The 20,490-nt window shown below is 42.8% G+C and overlaps 1 protein-coding gene across 1 annotated transcript in view; it reads right to left on the bottom strand.

The window, feature by feature from the left end:
• Nucleotides 1–20,490, bottom strand: part of LOC149459882 (all-trans-retinol dehydrogenase [NAD(+)] ADH4-like) — a 46,558-nt gene that overhangs the window by 13,079 nt on the left and 12,989 nt on the right. The window contains exons 2-4 of the mRNA XM_089680575.1: nucleotides 16,620–16,721; nucleotides 4,015–4,156; nucleotides 943–1,030 (exon numbers count right to left, since the gene is read on the bottom strand). Coding sequence (XP_089536701.1) covers nucleotides 943–1,030; nucleotides 4,015–4,156; nucleotides 16,620–16,721 — 332 coding nt within the window. The remainder of the gene's footprint in view (nucleotides 1–942; nucleotides 1,031–4,014; nucleotides 4,157–16,619; nucleotides 16,722–20,490) is intronic.

Raw genomic sequence — 20,490 nt, 5'->3', positions numbered from 1 at the left:
TTGTGGAGGAAGGTAATGTCTGACTCTGATGTCTCGTGTCTGTGTGAGTGTGACCCAGCCAGCCAGCTATCCATCACATGTGCAATGTGTCAGTGAGTGATGACATCATCACAGTCCCACAGCCTGCTCTTCTAGTGCCTGCTGGGCCTGCCGATCTGTGTCAGTGTTGGTGTGTTGTGTTGGATCTGTCACTGTGTGGGAGCGCTCAGTTCAGCTGCCTGCTGTCACAGTATTTTATCTCCCCCCATTGCCTGGGGAATTCTAGCCTGGGATCTATCAGATTGTGGATCCATCATCCTCCACTCACTGCAACTGTCACTGTGCCACTGCCAGCGGCAGATACAGTCCGTCCGTGACACTGATTTTGTCTTTAATATTGGTGCGGGTGGCACTTATTTTTGCACATTAAAAGAATTTAGCAGTTTCATATTTTGTTGATAATAATATTGTACTGTTTTTAAAAAGTTTTAATTATTATTTATTTTTTGGGAGGGGGCTCAAGTAGCTGGTCTTGCCTAGGGCGCCAAATACTCTAACACCTGGCCCTGCCTGTTACCAATTTGCACTAGTTCATTTGAAACCACCATTCAATTCAGCAAAAATAATACACACTTGTGTTTCCACTCATGATCTGATCTGCTGACAGGTAAGAGAGTTGGGCTGTGTCTTTGCAGAGGTCAGGATGAGGGGGTTACTTACTAACACTGGGGAGTACAAAATCTGGTGCAACTTTGCACAGAAACCAATCAGCTTCAAGGTTTTATTGCCAAAGGTTAACTGAAGCAATTTGAACTGAACCATTCTTTTGGAATGGGGTGCCTCAAGACTGTCCTTAATTTTAAAGGGTGCCTCGGGACTGTCCATAATTTTAAAGGGTGCTTTAACTGAAAAAAGGTTGAGAAACACTGGTCTATAGTTCACAGTTCATATAGATGACGTTACCTGATCTTTTGGCAAAGGTTGGTTTTGGGGCTTAGACAGAATTTGCATTCACCACACTGTGGAATATACAGAGGGATAACTTTGTCACCTAGAAAAAAAGAACACATAGTAGTTGATTTACTAAAACTGGAGAGCGGGCAATCTGGTGCAGTTCTGCATAGAAACAAATCAGCTTCCATTTTTTTTTTAATTGAAAAAAGCTGAAGTTAGAAGCTGATTGGCTAGCATGAACTGCACCAGATTTTGCAGTCTCCAGTTTTAGTAAATCAATCACATATTGTTAAAACAAAATTTGCTCTTCCTATTAGGTCATATTTGCTGACACTGCATAATTGTGTCTATTTATATTGTGTATAGGTAAAAAAAAATCTTATTTCATTTTTTATTTTTTTCTTATTTAGAAAGTACTGGAGCACCATACGTTGCAGGTGAGATTGCTTATTTTTACAATGGTTCATGCAAAAATGGCCAGCTGTCCAACTACACAGGCAGTGTTTAATGTCTCAAAACATTTGTAAACCTGCTGTACAATATCACACTTGTAATGACCCCCATTGGTTTTTATTATGATGACATTAAAAAGCATAATGTTGTCATCAGAAGGCTGTTTTTTTTAAAATAACAAGCATTTTATACTTACATGCTCTGTGCAGTGGTTTTGCACAGAGCAGCTCGGATCCTCCTTTTCTTGGGTTCCCCTCTGGTGCTCCTGGCTCCCTCCTGAGCAGTGCCCCCACAGCAAGCTATTTGCTATGGGGGCACTAGTGTGTGCTCGTCCCCAAACCCCACTCTCTGCATCCATAAGACACAGCAAAGCGGAACTTGGCCCCGCCCCCAATTCCCTGCTCACAGGCAAATGGCTCCTGCTGCTGTGTCTCAGCCAATGAGGAGGGGGAGACCCGGGCAAGCTGAGTCTTCTGTGCACATCACTGCACACAGAAGGTTTTTCACCTTCATGCATACAATGCATGAATGTAAAAATCCTTAAGCTTCTACAACCACTTTAAATACTTTAAACCACTTTGGTTATGATTAAGCATGAGATCGTGTGAAACGCGTTAACAGGTCCTGTATTCATGTCCTGGTGTTTTGTGTGTCCTATGGATCAATAAATACACGCTATATTCATCTATCCTCAAGGTGTGCGGATGACCCTTCTTCCTATTTAACCACTTTAAATATTCATCATTGTTCCCAATTTTCCTGCGAGGATGGGCCGAGAGTTCCAGTTCGACATGGGAATGCAGTATCAGGCCTGCTGAGAGATGTGGTCTGGTCAGAGCAGCGGATTCCCCGCAACTGGTTCACTCACATGGAATTCCACCTGGAGCCAGAAAACCACCAGTATTGGACCGTTGGACTTGTTATCTCTGGTCAAGGTATGATATGGGCAGCAAACATTAGTTAGATTAGAACTGTGTCTGTGCTTCTGAGAGACTGTGCATTATGTTCTGTACCACTGCAAGTCTTCAGTAAAGTCGCTGGTAACTGTTTCAGGCCTGGTCTTAAGTTAATAAAAGGGGTCAATAAGGGTACATGGCAAATCAGAATGTACACAAGGGGAGATGAAGAGGGGATGAAGAGGAGAAGCTAGAATGTTTCAAGTTAACCATGCAGAGGAGATGGCGGGAAGACGTCTATCATGCCATTGCTATGGGTAAACAGCACTGGTGGGAATGCTATAGCAGCCAGCCAGCGGGAAGGAGGTACCAGGCATTGGTGATGGGTCCTCTAGTTATCGAGGAAATCACTGCTCTGACACCCTCTCCAGCAGTCGGTGCCCCCACAGCATTTGGGACTGGATCCGTGGCACAGAGACCCATAGACCTAGGTGCAGGTACAGGAGAGTTAATTGTGCAAACATGGAGATCTGCGCTCAGTGCATAGTGGGATCTCTCTTCTGCCACTGGGAGTAAGGTGGCAAGGTAGAAGGGCTGGTGGAGCAGAATACAGGGTCCTTGATGTGCCCCTCACAATGCTGCATTCGGGAAGTAAAGTGTACCGTTTCATGGGAAGAGCATCTCACAGTGAAGAACCTAAAGTTGATGTGATACTGTGCAAGGTGGATGGTTCATTCTTAAGTACGGGATGCTGCCTTAATGCTGATCTTCACATGATCGTGGTCCCATCTGGTCCCGGGCACTAGTGAGCATGTTCACAGAGTGGTCCCCATCAGCGGGGTGGTTTATCCCCAGGCTCACAACCTGGTGTTGTCCCCATCTATTGTAGACCTCACCCACATCTGTAAAAGGCTACCAGGAAGCTAACTAACCCCCAGTAATGAGCACTCTCAGAAAATCTCTGTACAGGCTGAGGCTGAGAGTGCTGTTGTCACACAGACCAGGGCCATGCCACCCATGAGACAACTTGAGGTGGCTGCCTCAGGTGGAAGGGGGCGTCACTGAGGCCAGAGCTTCCATACAGACACTCTGTCCTTAGTACAGCCCAGTAACGCTGAGCATGGTAAAGCCAGTATTACTCAGCTCCTTGCCTACCTGCCTGTGTGACAGGCATGGTGGCTGAGCCTTTTAAGTGACATAGAACCTGTTAAAAGTGCAGATTCAAGGTCAATGAGCACAGCACTGTCAGCCACTGCATTTGGCAACTGAGAAAAGTTTCCTGCCCCAACAATTAGACAAGAAGAGGGGTTGATTTACTAAAGGCAAATAGACTGTGCACTTTCCAAGTGCAGTTGCATTCTGCAAGTGCAATTGTTCCAGAGTTTAGTAAATGGGGTAAAGCTTCACTTTGTGAAAAATATCCAATCACATGCAAGAAAAAAAAAAACAAAAACTGATTTTTTGCTTGCACACAATTGGATTATGGAAGTCAGCCGCGCTTCTGCTCATGTACGAAGATCTGGAGCAACTGCACTTACAGAGTGTAACCACACTTTGCAAAGTGCACAATTTATTGACTTTAGTAAATCATCCCCAAAGTCTGCACTTTTAACAGGCTCCATGTCACTAAGATAACTGAGTTTGTATGTGTGTGTGTGTATGTATTTGTGTGCACACAAACAGATAGCCCTTGGTGAGGACATACAACTATTACGGCAATGTGCTATCATACCTGGTTTAACTTTTGTGACACCTGGTCCAACACTTTCCACGATTCCAGCCCCTTCATGTCCAAGGATCACAGGGAACAAACCTTCCTTAAAATGAGTACTCACAGCATGAGCATCAGTTCTGCACACTCCTGTGGCTACGATCTATAATAGAACGTGTTTAGAGGATTAAAAGCCCCATTCACATATGTGCATTGCCAGGTCCAGTGTCAGATTTGTGTTTCCAGTGCCCACTTTGCAGCACTACAAATCCTTACCATACCAACTATCCATTTTATAGTTTTCCTGTTGGATTTTAAATATACTGGAGTTGATTTACAAAAGGTGAATAGCCTGCTCACTTTGCAATGGAATTCCCCCCAGATCTTAGTGAACGTGGTGAAATATCACTTTGCAAAGAATACTGAATATAGTGCAAGGAAAATGTAAAAAAACTGCATTTTTGCTTGCCCGTTTTTGGAAGTCAGCAGAGCTTCGCGTCATTCACTAAGCTTTATGGGAAATTGCCTTGTAAAGTAAAACACGCCATGTAAAGTCAACAGTTGATTTACCTTTAATAAATCAACCCAAATGTTTGGATACACAAGCATCTTCTTTTATTACCATCTTCAAATGGCAAGCAAGTAGCAAGGAACATTTTGTTTTTTGGCATACATTCACTCCACCAAAAAAACAGTAACACGCAGATTACAAAATACAGGCAGACTGTGAAGCCACTGGAATATTTTTTGCATTAGTAAATAAGGACCACATTGTGATGGCAAATTATTTATTAATTTTCCAATATTTGTTAATTATGTTTTCTCTTTTAAAAATGCTCTTTTGTAACATATTGCAGTAAACACCATAACAATAGGACTACAATCATCAAAACAGTAGTTTACTTTACGGTGTGGCTCTTAATTATTCTTGTTTGATATTACCTATGCAATTTTATATATATTAATAAGAATGGCATATACATCTTTGAATGGTGACCCCATTTAACCACTTCAAGTCCAGACACTTTCACCCCCTTCCAGTCCAGGACAATTTTCAGCTTTCAGTGCTATCACACTTTGAATGACAATTGTGCGGTCATGCAACACTGTACCCATATGAATTTTTTAGCATTTAGCAGATAAAACTTTATTTTGGTGGTATTTATTTACCACTGGGATTTTTATTTATTTTTTGCTATATAAATGAGAGTTCAAATGTTTTTTAAAAAAGTGTTTTTTTTACATTTTTATTTGTTTATATTATTATTTATGTTTTTTAACATATTGTCACCCTAGCAGTATAGTGTCACCATAGTGACACTATACTACTTGTGGGGGGTGATGAAGATTTTTTTTTTCCTTTTTTACACTGATTGCTTTTACACCCATAAAGGCTGTAAAAGCAAGTTTTTTTCCTTTTTTCTGGCTGCATTCTTGCAGCTATTGAGAAATACTGTGAGAGCTGCAATTGGGATTGGTCACAGCTTGTCACATGGTACAAGGTTGTTGTGAATAGCCTTGTACCATGTGACCTCTGTGATCATTCACAGATTTCACAAGCAGTAAGCAATGATGTCAGGAAGTGACATCTTGTTTACTACTATTCATGTGATCACTGATTGGCCAATCAGTGATCACATGAATAAGGACCTCACACAGAGGTCCCATACAGCGATCGGTGTTCCGCTGTGTCCAGAGGGAGCGTGCACAGGCAATGTCCACGTCCACCCGCTCCAGCAGCGCTCCCGCCCGGCCATTTATGTACATGGGCCAGACGGGAAGTGGTTAAAATAAGTAAGGGGTGCAATGGACCTCTTTTAATAAAACTTTTGAAGCTGAAGGGTAGTTGCATTTTTTTTGTTTTGCCTTACAGCTTTAGTGACCTAATGTACCTGTAATGATAAATGTCCCACGTCATACAGGCATTTCTCCAGGTTCCAGTAACCAGCAGAGCATGGGACATACTTCATTACAGGTAAGTTAGGTCACTAAAGCTATAAGGCAAAACATTTTTTTTACCCACACTTACAATCTGACCATATAATCAACTTTAGACTAAAACTATGCAATATGAGGACCTGAGGATATGAGGAGATGATGACCTAAACTATCCAATAAGTTTAAATGTGACTTAATCCTTGTATCAGATAGGAACTTGCCATAAGCTCTCCTATGGAGGTCTCACCTGGACCCACTCACCCAGACCTAACGGTCGTAAAGGTGGTGGGGTTGGTCTGCTCCTGTCACCGCAGAGCACCTTCTGAGTCCTCCCAAACCCCCCCTCCCTATCCTTCTCCTCCTTCGAGGCCCACTGCGTCCGACTATTCTCCCCAACCCCCCTGAAGATTGCTGTGATATACCGGCCTCCTGGATCCATACCCCGCTTCCTGGAAGACTTCTCCTCCTGGCTACCCTTCTTCCTCTCCTCTGAGCTACCCACCATCATTCTTGGGGATTTCAACATCCCTGTCAACCTTGACAACCCGGACACAGCCCGTCTCCTCCACTTAACCTCCTCCTTTGCACTTGCACAGTGCATACAATCCACCACCCACTCCGACGGTAATATCCTTGATCTTGTCTTCTCCAACCGCTGCGCTCCCCACAACCTCACTAACACCCCCTTCCCTCTCTCTGACCACAACCTGATCACCTTCTCTATCTCCTCGTCCTCCAACGCCTACCCCTCCAAATGTCAAACTACTACCAGCCGTAACCTCCGCAACCTTAACCCTGCCCCCCTCCACTCTGCAGCTGATCAACTCCACGACCGCATCCTCCCCCTGTCCTGCCCCGACTTGGCTATGACTGCCTACAACAACGCGCTGTCAGCAGCCCTTGACTCACTAGCGCCTTTAACCACACGCAACATCAGACTCCGACCGCTCCAGCCCTGGCAGACTGATCACACCAAAACCCTCAAACGACGCAGTCGTGCCCTGGAGCGACTATGGCGCAAAACAAAATCCCAACAAGCTTTCACCTGCTACAAATCTGCCTTCCGCACCTACACCTCCTCCCTCCAAGCAGCCAAACAAGCCTACTTCCTGACCCTCATCAAGGCCCTCTCCTCCAATCCTCGCCGACTCTTCTCCACCTTCAACTCTCTACTCTCTCCACCCCCACCTCCACCCAGCACCTCACTCACCGCCCTTGAGATTGCCAATCACTTCAAAAACAAGATTGACACAATTCGCAAGGACATTGCCGCAACTCACACGCCCTCTCAACCCGTCCCCTCTCACACAGCTACCCCATCATCCCCCCTCCCCCTCGACATTACCCGCAGGGACTTCGTTGCTGCTCAAACTCCCTCCAACCCCCTTCCCCCTCACTTAGCTACCCCCTCTTCACCCCTCTCCCACGGCCTCACCACTGCTCTGACCTCCTCTCCCACCCCACCCTACATTCCTCATACTGAAGCTCCCCCAACACTCCGCACCTTTGACCTTACTACCATCGAGGAAGTCTCCAAGATCCTCTCTGATGCCCGCCTCACCACCTGCCCCCTCGACCCTATCCCCTCACAATTCCTACGACCTCCCTCCCCCTCCATCCTACGCTCCCTCACCCACATCTTTAATCTCTCCCTCTCCTCCGGCACTTTCCCCTCCCCACTGAAGCATGCACACATCACCCCCATACTTAAAAAGCCCTCCCTGGACCCCAATGACCCGAACAACCTCAGACCCATCTCCCTGCTCCCACTTACATCTAAACTCCTCGAGCGCCTCGTCTACACCCGCCTATGCTCTCACCTCAACGACAACAACCTCCTCGATCCCCTACAGTCTGGCTTCCGCCCCCTACACTCCACCAAAACCGCCTTACTCAAACTCTCCAACGACCTTCTAACCGCCAAAGCTAATGGCCACTATTCAGTGCTCCTACTCCTTGACCTCTCTGTGGCCTACGACACAGTTGACCACCCCCTCCTCCTCAAAATACTACACTCCCTCGGCCTCAGAGATTCTGCTCTCTCCTGGCTCTCATCCTACCTGTCACAACGCTCTTTCAGCGTTACCTATAATGCTACCACCTCCCCCTCACTCCCCCTCTCTGTTGGGGTCCCTCAAGGCTCTGTCCTTGGGCCCCTTCTCTTCTCCATCTACACCTCCTCCCTTGGCCAACTCATACACTCTCACGGCTTCAACTACCACCTCTATGCCGACGACACACAAATCTATCTCTCAACCCCCCACCTCACCCCCTCGGTCTCTGCCCAAATCACACACCTACTGAGCGACATATCAGATTGGATGTCGCTCCACTTCCTTAAACTGAATCTCTCCAAAACCGAGCTCCTTGTCTTCCCCCCAGCCCGAACCCCACCCCCCATTGACTTCTACATCACATCCAACAACGCCAATATCAAACCCGCTCTGCAGGCCAGAGTACTTGGTGTCATTCTGGACTCCAACCTATCCTTCCAGCCCCAAGTCCAATCTTTAACAAACTCGTGCAGACTCCACCTCCGCAACATCGCCAAAATCCGCACGTTCCTAACCCCAGAAACCACTAAACAGCTCATCCACTCCCTCATCATATCACGACTCGACTACTGCAACTCCCTCCTCACTGGCCTGCCTCGCCGCTGGCTATCCCCGCTTCAGTCGATCCTGAATACGGCTGCCAGACTCATTCACTTTTCCAAACGCTCCGTTTCCGCCACCCCCCTCTGCCAATCCCTCCACTGGCTTCCGATTGCGCAACGGATCAAATTTAAAATCCTAACACTGACGTACAAAGCTGTCCACCATACTGCCCCGAACTACATCACTGACCTAATATCCAAGTACCGCCCAGCACGCACACTCCGCTCCTCACAAGACCTCCTTCTCTCTAGTTCCCTGGTCTCCTCCTCCCATGCCCGCCTCCAGGACTTCTCCAGGGTGTCACCCATCCTCTGGAACTCCCTGCCCCAACCCATCAGATTATCACCTACTCTCCTCTCCTTTAGGCGCACCCTGAAAACCCATCTCTTCAGGGAAGCCTACCTCACCCCCTGCTAACTTGCCGACCTCCTCCACTCTTCCTACCACTCCATCCCCCACAGCTATCTCCTCCTGTACCACTATCCCATCCCTTCTAGATTGTAAGCTCGAAAGAGCAGGGCCCTCGATCCCCTCATGTTTTGCATTGTATTGGTATTGTTCTGTCACATGTTCTGTCCCCCTTTGTAATGTACAGCGCTGAGTGAACTATTGGCGCTTTATAAATACTGTATAATAATAATAATAATAATAAGCTAGCTTGTTCTTTTGACTTCTATCACCGTTTGGTTTGGTACAGCCTACATACAGGATAGGAACCTACTAAAGCGGATAGCTATGTCTGCATAAAAAAAATAATTGGTGTTGATCCACCCACAATCCTGACTTATACAACTCCTGAGCCTGGAAACGGGAAGAGAAGACCACTACAGACCCCTCACATCCTGAATATTTATCTGTTTGAACTGTTTCCCTTTTGTAAGTGTTGCAGATCACAGACAGACAACCAGACTTAAAAACAGTTTTTTAACCCCAAGCTATCACACTCATGGATACTCACTTGTAAAATTGCTGTTTTGCACTGTTTGTACTTTGTCAGCTTTTAGATATTCACATACCACACAGCGAGATACTGGGGTTGATTTACTAAAGGCAAATAGACTGTTCACTGTGCAAGGGAAGCCACATTTTCAAGAGAAATTGCCCCAGAGCTTGGTTAAAGAGGTGAAGCTTTGCTGACTTTCATCATCCAATCATGTGCAAGCAAAAATTTAGTTTTTTTCCTTGCATGTGATTGGATATTCTTTGCGAAGTGAACCTTCAACGCATCTATTAAGCTCTGGGGAAAATTAATTTGCAAAGTTCAACTTCTCTTGCAAAGTAGGACCTCACCTGGAATATACAGTTCACTTTTGGGTACCAATTCACAAAAAGGATATAGGGGAACTGCAGAAAATGCAGAGAAGGGCAACCAAACTGATAAGAGGCATGGAGGAGCTCAGCTATGAGGAAAGATTAGAGGAACTGAATTTATTCTCTTGAGGAGAGGAGAATAAGGCGGGATATGATCAACATGTATAAATACATAAAAGATCCATATAGTGAATTCGGTGTAGAGTTATTCACTTTAAGGTCATCACAGAGGACAAGGGGGCACTCTTTACGTCTGGAGGAAAAGAGATTTAATTTTCAAATAAGGAAAGGTTTCTTCACAGTAAGAGCTGTGAAAATGTGGAATAGATTCCCTCAAGAGTTGGTTCTGGCCAGCTCATTGGATTGTTTTAAAAAGGCCTGGATTCTTTCCTAAATATAGATAATATATTTATTGGTAAAGTTGATTCAGGGAATATCTGATTGCTTCTTGGGGGATCAGGAAGAATTTTTTTCTCCTGCTTGAGCAAATTGAATCATGCTTTATTGGGTTTTTTGCCTTCCTCTGAATCAACTGTGGGTATAGGATTGTGTATATAGGATCGGGGGCGGACTGACCATTCAAGCACTCGGGCACTGCCCGAGGGCCCAAGGTCAATAGGGGGCCCCATAAAATGCCTCTGGTACCTTTTATAGGCTTTTTTGGGTGTGTTTTGAGTGTGGGCAAGGACACAGGGGCCCCATGATCCCCAATTGTCCGGGGGCCCCATGAGTTGCCAGTCTGCCCCTGTATAGGATTGTATATTTTTTCCCCTTTTATTGGTTGAACTAGATGGACTTCTGTCTTTTTTCAATCAGACTAACTATGTAGCCTATTTGCCTTTAATAAATCCAACCCATTTTCTGTTTATAGAGTAATAGCATATGTATATAGTAACTGTGTATGCAACTGTTTCGGAATGGAAATTTCACAGTGTTGCTGCATCATATGAAATATTATGCCATGCTCACAACCAGAGGCAAACATAATCTTTTTTGGGACAACCCTTTTGTTTGATCCACATGCCTGCTAGATGTCATTTGGCAGCTTATGTGACCTATACAAACCTGTGGTGATAATCCTATATTTAGTGCACCACCCTCTGGAATTCTCTATTATTATCTAGAGATATCAAGAACTCTCTAGGCCCAGTATATACAAGCAACTATGCTTCACATTTAGTATTTCAATTTGACTGCACAGCTTACAGAGATGACAGATGGATGCATGTCTCTTTATAAACAACCTAACTGACAAGTTGATATATGATGTGAGGATTTGCTCAGAGTTATGGCAATATGCCATCAACTTGTCTACTCAGTTGCAAGAAGCTCTTTCCTGACTGAATCATCATGGGCACCTTCAAAGTAGAGCTAAAGAAAAAACTAGTTTTTTTTTTCATGTTGGATAGACTAAGGAGGGATTATAGCCCCTGTTAGGTTTTTTGCCATCTGTGTTGCATTGTATAATTTCTATTTGCTTCCTGTCCCATAGCCAAAACAGAAGGTGAACTGAAATCCCTCCAAAGTGAGGGAATTCCTGGTTGTCAGCGGACTCACTATTTGGAAGATTTCCCCTCTGTTACAGTTCTGGGAATAACCAAAAGTTTTGGATTTTTTTTCCTCTTTTAGTGAAAACTGACAGAGAAGGTGAATCTCCCCAGTGGGGGTACAGACAGCAATAAAATCCTGACAGGGGTTTTAATCCTTCCCAAATCTATCCAAAACAAACATTTGTGTCTTTAGTTATAATTTACTGTATTTGCACTTTCAATTTTTTTGAATCCGTTGCAAGCTGTCCTGTGAAATTTTACCCACACGTGACTTTTTTTAAACTACTATAGCTCCAGTAAGAGATTTTAACAGGGTACCTTACACAACATATATAATCTTATCTAACAGATTATAACTTTGTGGAATAACCACCACCTCCTGGGTCCTCAGTAGACGCACCACTATATTTGTACAAGCTCTTTTTGGCTTTTTTTTCCTATATATATATATATATACACACACACATATAAATATTTTGTCATGTTACAATCAAAAACGTAAATGTGTTTTATTGGGAGTTTATGTGATAGACCAACACACAAATTGGCACATAATTGAGAAGTGGAAGGAAAATGATAAATGGTTTTCAAAATGTTTTACAAATAAATATCTGAAAAGTGTGGCATGCATTTGTATTCAGCCCCCTTTACTCTGATACCCCTAACTAAAATCTAGTGGAACCAATTGCCTTCAGCAGTCACCTAATTCGTAAATAGAGTCCACCTGTGTGTAATGTAATCTCAGTATAAATACAGCTGTTCTGTGAAGTCCTCAGAGGTTTGTTAGAGAATATTAGTGAACAAACAGCAACATGAAGGCCAAGAAACACACCAAACAGGGCAGGGATAAAGTTGTGGATAAAGCAGGGTTAGGTTATAAAAAAAATATCCCAAGCTTAGAACATCTCATGGAGCACTGTTCAATCCACCATCCAAAAATGGAAAGAGTATGGCACAACTGCAAAACCTACCAAGACATGGCCGTCCACCTAAACTGACAGGCCGGGCAAGGAGAGCATTAATCAGAGAAGCAGCCAAGAGGCCCATGGTAACGCTGGAGGAGCTGTAGAGATCCACAGCTCAGGAGAGAGAATCTGTCCACAGGACAACTATTAGTTGTGCACTCCACAAATCTGGCTTTTATGGAAGAGTGGCAAGAAGAAAGCCATTGTTGAAAGAAAGCCATAAGAAGTCCCGTTTGCGAGAAGCCATGTGGGGGACACAGCAAACATGTGGAAGAAGGTGCTCTTGTTGGATGAGGCCAAAATTGACCCTTTTGGCCTAAAAGCAAAACGCTATGTGTGGTGGAAAGCTAACACTGCACATCCCCGTGAAACATGGTGGTGGCAGCATCATGTTGTGGGGATGCTTTTTTTCAGCAGGGACGGGGAAGCTGGTCGGAGTTGATGGGAAGATGGATGGAGCCAAAAACAAGGCAATAAGCCTGATAGAGTCTGCAAAAGACTTGAGACTGGGGCGGAGGTTCACCTTCCAGCAGGACAACTGCCATAAACATACAGCCAGAGCTACAATGGAATGGTTTAGTTCAAAGCATATTCATGTGTTAGAATGGCCCAGTCAAAGTCTAGACCTAAATCCAATTGAGAATCTGTGGCACAACTTGAAAAGTTGTTCACAGAAGCTCTCCATCCAATTTGACACAGCTTGAGCTATTTTGCAAAGAAGAATGGGCAGAAATTTCACTCTCTAGATGTGTCAAGCTGGTAGCAACATCCCCAAAAAGACTTGCAGCTGTAATTGCAGTGAAAGGTGGTTTTACAAAGTATTAACTTAGGGGGCTGAATACAAATACAGATATTTATTTGTAAAAATGTTGAAAACCATTTATCACTTTCCTTTCACGTCACAATTATGTGCCACTTTGTGTTGGTCTATCACATAAAATCCCAATAAAATACATTTATGTTTTTGTTTGTAACGTGACAAAATGTGGACATTCACTGGCCACTTTATTAGATACACCTTGCTAGTGCCAAGAAAATATCCCCCACACCATTACACCACCAGCCTGAACTGTTGATGCTAGGTCATCCTATAAAGCCAAATTCTGACCCTACCATCTGGATGTCGCAGCAACCAGTCTGCTTATTCTGCTCTGACCTCAGGCATTGTCGTCCACACAACTGCTGCTCACTGGATATTTTCTCTTTTTCAGACCATTCTCTGTAAACCCTAGAGATGGTTGTGCGTGAAAATCCTAGTATATGAGCAGTTTTTTAACCTCCCTGGCGGTATGATTATTTCAGATTTTTGGTGCTGAAAGCGGTACCATTTTTTTGCATGGAAATATGTATTTTTTTTATTGTAGGCTGTAATTTTTAGGAAAAACTCACTGAAATCTGTCCGAACAAGAGTCTAGTAAACATCCCGGGTATGATAAAATTTGAAACACAAAATCATAAATTATAATTTAATAAATAATCATAAAAATAATATAAAAATAATAAAAAATTTAATTCAATAATATAATCAAACCAAAAACACTGAAATGTGAAATAGAGCGCCAAGTTCGCACATTGCTGAGCTCAGTCGCAAAATCGTTTTTAGTTTCTGATGACGAATTTCCCCCACGAATCATTATCACTCAATTCTGTAAGTGGTTCTGATTTACTATCGCTGTTCTCTAGCTGATCTAAACCGCTTTTGACCTAAAGGGACACTTTTTGGACGCCATGGACATTTCTCAGTTTCCAGGCAGAAAGAACAGACAAAATGCAGGCAGGGCGCAGGACAAAGCACTAGGGACAATATGTATGTGAAATAGGTTGAAACAGCAATGTTTTACTGTGTAAAATGAAAAAAAAAAAAAATGACATTTTCTAAAATTTTTAAATTTCCCGCCGCCGGCGGCGGCGGCGCCCGTACGTCCCGACATCACAGGGACAGGACACAGAAGCCGGATGCCGGCATCGGCCGGAGGAGATGGCCGGGGACGCTGCAGGGGACACATCGTGGGAGCGCAGGGTAAGGTAAGTGAAGAACACATGCCGGAGCAGCGCCGCATGGTATTCCCGAGTGTAGCTCGGGGTTACCGCTTTTGGTACTGAAATGTTACCCCGAGCTACACTCGGGAATACCGCCAAGGAGGTTAAATACTCAGACCAGCTCATCTGGCACCAACAACCATTCCATGGTCAAAGTCACTTAAATTCCTTTTCTTCCCCATTCTGATGCTTGGTTTGAACTGCAGCAAGTTGTCTTCACCACATCTACATGCCTAAATGCATTGAGTTGCTGCCATGTGATTGGCTGATTAGCAATTTGTGTTATTGAACAGGTGTATCTAATAAAGTGGCCAGTGAGTGTGTGTGTATGTATGTATGTGTGTATATATATATATATATATATATACGGGCCCCCTGTTTTTGGTGAGATTCAGTTTTTTGTTATATATTTGTGACATGAGTAAAATAAAAGTTTAATTTATGTCTGCTACATCACACTCCTGTTAATTGACTGAATAGGTGGATACTTATATATTATTCCCATTTTAAGATTGAAACATGTGTCGTGCTTAGGTCATTTGCTTTAAACAATTATGCAGTCCAGCTCTGCCTGCTTGTTCCATTTCATGGTCTATAAGTATTGAAGCCAGAGACAGCCAGGCAACTAGAATTTGAGAAGGAGGTCAGAAATGACAACCACCATATTCTTCTGTTGACAGGAGTTTCTCATGTAGCACCCTCCTAGTGTATGATGCCAGGTAAATTGAGTTTTTGTTCCTTCTACAATCAGTGATCATTTGTTTTAGTACATTCAGGGTCTCACAGGGTCATTTGATTGCTTCACCCTGCCTCTGGAAGAGCTTAGGGAAGGAGATGCAAATATCCAGCCTGATTATTTTTCAAGCTCTATCCATTCACTGTAGAGTAATGTCCAGAAGGGTGCTGGAAAGGTGATAAATAGTCTGAAGCCCTGGAGAGCTTCTCTCCAGAAGGTCTCCAAAGCCTGAATCCTTGTTGTCCTCAGTCAGCCTATGAACTGTGTAGCTGTTCTAGAGGCCTCATTAGTGTCAGGGCTGTGGACCTGAATGTATCTGCTTAGAAGCTGAGTGCAGGACCATACCACAATGGATCTAGTCTGGAGAAGGACTGCCTCAACTACTGGCCCGTGTCTGTAAGAAGCTGGAAGGTGGCAGCTGTGTTGGGGGCTTGTGAGCAAAGACCTTAAATTGTTCCCTGTAACTGTGCAGTGTTCTGGAAAGCATTGGCTACCAGTTGTGCATAGTCACAAAGTAACTAGATGCCAAACAACTTGCCTCATGCTCTTCAACTGTGAAGCCTTAGACTGCTCAGAGACTTTCCTCGTGGTCTTCAGCTGTGAGATATTAGACTTCTCAGACACTTTCCCCATGGTCTTCAGCTGTGAGATCTTGGACTGCAGAGACTTGCCTCATGGTCTTCAGCTGTGAGACCTGAGACTGCTCATAGATTTTCTTCATGGTCTTCAGCTGTGGGGACTGCTCAGAACCTTGACTCATGGTCCAGAATTCATGTTTACATAAGGGGAAGATTGTTCTCTAATTGTTTTGGAGTATCCCTTGTTCTAACTCCTCTCCTGTTAAAGTTCTTCAAGCAATAGATTTAAAAAAAGACATCCCTTAGGCAAGCCATACACAGAGAGAAAGAAATTCACTTGATTTCCCCATCAACACAGACAGTGTTGACAGGGGAATCCCTCTTGCGGAGCCATTGTGTTCTCCCAGCTGGGGAAGCCATCCCCACTGGGAGAAGAACGTAATTATTGCTAGCAGCTATACCTGTAGTGATAACCGTATGTCAAATCCGGCAGGCTGGTTGTACCCAAGTTGATTGATTGATCAACTTGGGTACATTCAGCCTGCCCATACATAGTACGAATCTCTGCCAGTTCCTGCTGAATGTGCTCAGATTCGAACCGTCTATGGCCGGCATTAAATTAAGTTGTTGGAGCTGGGGTGTATGGACTGGTGCATGTGGTGGTGGGCAGTCTCTGTACTATTAGCGAAGAATCAGCTATTACTGTTGCCCCCCACAGGGGGAGCGATACACTCTTAATCATATTTTGCATCTACTCTAACCATCATGCCAGGGCTTTAGTGTCAACAGAGAGTTAAACAATGTATAATGCTCCGTTCTTAAAACACTGGAAAAAGAAAAATAAATGTTACCTTTATCCGAACTTCATGATCCTTTGGGGGAGCAACTTCTATTTCTTCAATACTAAAGGGCTTGCCAGCCTCCCAGGCTACTGCTGCCTTACATTTGATAACCTGCCAACAATGCCAAGTAAACACAGAATGATTTACTGTGAAATTTACACAGCAATTCTTTACAGTTGTTATGGAACAAAGGTTAGTAGAAACAGTGTCAGTGTTAAATATCCTGTCAGAATCTTTTATTTGTGATGATTAATGTTGCAAATGTTTAGGGTTTAAATGGCAAACACAGTTTATTAAAGGGATGGGAACAGAATTAACAAAATGTTTTTATTACAAATACCTCTTTAATAAAGGCTATACAGTATATGTGATACGGTGTTTGAAGAGCATGCTGAGCTCCCCCTCCTTTTTTTAAAATTTATGCTGGGTTTATCATTTAGTGAAATTAAAAAGCTTGCATATTCTAACAAATGTCCAAATACTTTTCTTAATGAATGTGTTTCTAGGTTTACTTGCACAATTAATATTTTTTTTACTTTCATACTAGATTGATGTCTACTGATAAACAATAAGATTATACATGCACAGTACACATTTTGTAGTTTATCTACTCATAAAGTATTTTAGTATTGTTTCTCTTTTATAAGCAATAATGAAACATCTTATACTTCATGCTAAACTATTGTTTATGATTCTAACCTTTTTTCAGGAAAATAAATCACAGGGTATTTTTTTGTATCAGTGAAAGCTTATTCAAATATCAGTTAATGTTTGTATAGCTTATTTATAGATACAAAATATGAGGTGTGGTGTAATCTGTGGTAATGCAAAGTACTTTATGGTGTACTTAATCATGTTCTTAGGCCCAGGATCCTCGTTAGCATTGGGGCAGAGCATTAAAGGGGACTTGAATTCAAAAGGGGAAGATTTGCTATGTTACAGGGAACATTTAGAAATTTTCCATGAATTCTTCCTAAAAAAAATAACAGTATGTCCCTGGTATGTGGCGGTGGCTAGGCAATCCTGTGGTACACCTTCAAATTGTATATCTGCGGTGTAAGATCTAGGGCATTGCACCTCTAGCTAGTCTCATGAGATTTAGCGGTTGATTTACTAAAGACAAATATTCTGTTCACTTTGCAAGGGAAGTTACACTTTGCAAGGGAAGTTACACTTTGCAAGGGAATTTGCCCCAGAGATTGGTGAATGTGGTGAAGTTTCACTTTGCATAGAATAGCAAAATACATGCAAGGAAAACAGAAAAATAAAAACATAATTTTTGTTTCAACATATTTGGATAATGGAAGTCATCCGAGCTTCACCTAATTTACTAAGTTTTGGGGCAAATTCCCTAGCAAATTGCAGCTTCACTTATGAAGTGAACAGCCTATTTGCCTTCAGTAAATCAAGCCCTTAGAGTGAGATTTTGTAATGTCACTGCTCTGCTGCTTACTATACTTGCTGGAGTCTCTGACATTGTGCCCAGTGCTCAAGCACTTTGCCAGTAAGTGGACCAACTTGACAAAGCCATAGAAATCAATAAGCAGTTACAGTTGAATGTCAAATCACTAGATTTTTAAATCTGGTGTTTGCAGGGTAATTGGCAGGGGTCAGAAGTACCTGCAAATTATCCAAAAACATCATAAACTAGTTCTAAGGGATTGCAAAAGGAAAGGACAAAGAGACAAAAAGAGAATGCGTTTCAGCATGATTAGGGCCAAAATGCGTTGGATTGCTATGACTTTTTGTCACCGTTATCAATAAAAGAATGCATGTTTTAGCTGATCTACACTGGTGCCAGCCTTTACTTATGTTTATTGGAGATTGGAGGTTTTCAGAGACCTTTGAGGCTGAGAGCTGTGTTACAGAAGCTGAGAATGACTCACAGGAGGTTGTAGCTCTACACATTTGTTCCAATAAGTAGAAAGAAGATGAAAGAAAAAAGACATGGTATGTGGAAAAAATACCTTCACCATTTGTTCATTATGGTATGCTGCAAGCAGGGGCTGACTGACAACTCATGGGGCCCCCGGGCAATAGGGGATCATGGGGCCTCTGTGTCCTTGCCCAAGCTCAAAAAAGCCTATGAAAAAGGTACCAGGGGCATCTCATGGGGCCCCCTACTGACCCCGGGCCCTCGGGCAGTGCCCGAGTTTCCAAATGGTCAGTCCGCCCCTGGTGGCTGCAAGGCTCACAATATTTTATTCTAGGTCCCAAAGGGTATACCATACCCTACTATAGTCCCTTAGACTATTAGCCTTAAATAAATAGTTTTTTAAACAAATTAAAATAACAAACATGTCATATTTATCTGCTCTGTGCCATGGCTTTACACAGAGCAGTCCCGATCCTCCTCTTCTGGTGTGCCCAGCTGGCGAGTGTCCCCAAAGCAGGCCACTTGCTATGGAGGCACTAATGCGTGCTTGCTCTCGAACTAGCTCTGTGTGTCTATATGATCCAACTCCCTCCTCACTGGTGGTGCCTGACAACAGCAGGAACCAATGGCTTCCGCTGATGTGTCTGAGCCAATGAGGGTGGAGAAAGCTGAGAGAGCCTCTGCTCTTGTGCACATTGCTTGATCAAGGTGGGGGGCTGCATACTAAAGGTTTTTTACCTTCATGCATAGAATACATGATGGTAAAGTCCTTCAGCCTTTAGAACCTCTTTAAGACTAAGCCCTTGAAATGACCTTTATTGTCAAATGTCGATGACAACAGTCTTCAGCATAACAGATATAATCTGTGCAGGAACAAATGGCTAGGCATTTACAGTATATATGATTTATCATCACATGCACACATCAACAAATTCTGATGGTGGGTGTAGCTAACATCACAAATAACTAAAATTCTTAGTCTGCTTTTTTTTCTGCCTAGCAAAAAAAAAAATGTTTCCACTGTAACTTTTTGTGATTGACATTTCCTTGTTTTTTAAGTGAAGAGGCAATTATTTTAGACTTTGTAAATGCACTTTCTTTGTTTTAGAAATGTTATACATGACAATATGTTGAGAGTTATTACCTTTACAACAATGTTTTAAATGATTGGCTGCATTTACTTCTAATGTGAATGTTGACGTCGTGCTAGACCTACAGTGTTGCAGAACATGTTCTGTTTTACCTGCCATCACAATTTTTGTCATGCATTTGGAATTTTGACCATTCTAATATTTGGCAGGCAATGGTAGCTAGTTGGCAGATTTGTATGTTTTGCAAATTCATGTTTTATAGATATAATACACCAATCCCATGCTGTTTATAAATGGCTTATTCAAAATGTGCAAACGAGTACGTGGTAAGCTTCTGAAACTCATTTGATAACCAGATTATATGTTGATAATCCATCTAGATTTTATTCTAGGTAATTTGAATAGACTGTTATCATGAGGTCTGGTATAATCATTTGCATTTGACCATTTTTATAGTAACACATTGATAGTGCTGACACAATGACGACTGTAGTAGTTGATAAGGTATTCATTGTTTATCATTTTTTTTCTATTTTATTGTAATACAAAAATGAAGGTATGTATTGTCATTGTGTTCACATCATGACATTTTTTTTCTGCTAAAATAGCAAAGTAGAAAAAGAATGCACGGATGTGTGTGGTTGTATATGTGAAAACTCTGCCCTTGCTATCACATGAGACAAAGTTCTCATTTTTCCTTACATGTTGAACTTTCACGATTCATTGGTTGGTGCTTCAATGTAACAATATTTAATTTCTCCTTTAAACCGTCTGTATGAACTTAATATCGTACTTCTAGAACTTAAGGTGGAAGTAAAGGCGAAACCTAACTCTAAACCTACTCTCAGCCACCTTCTAAACCTAATCTATCTAGCCCTGTAAAGAAAAATTTGTTATACTTATCTGTAGCTGT

The sequence above is a fragment of the Staurois parvus genome, unplaced genomic scaffold (assembly GCF_062004578.1).
Source record: "Staurois parvus isolate SC_StPar_1 unplaced genomic scaffold, SC_StPar_1.0 ptg000244l, whole genome shotgun sequence".
NCBI classification, from domain to species: Eukaryota; Metazoa; Chordata; class Amphibia; order Anura; family Ranidae; genus Staurois; species Staurois parvus.
Note: the sequence above shows the minus strand (reverse complement) of the source record. Positions and strands in the feature narration are given on the sequence as shown.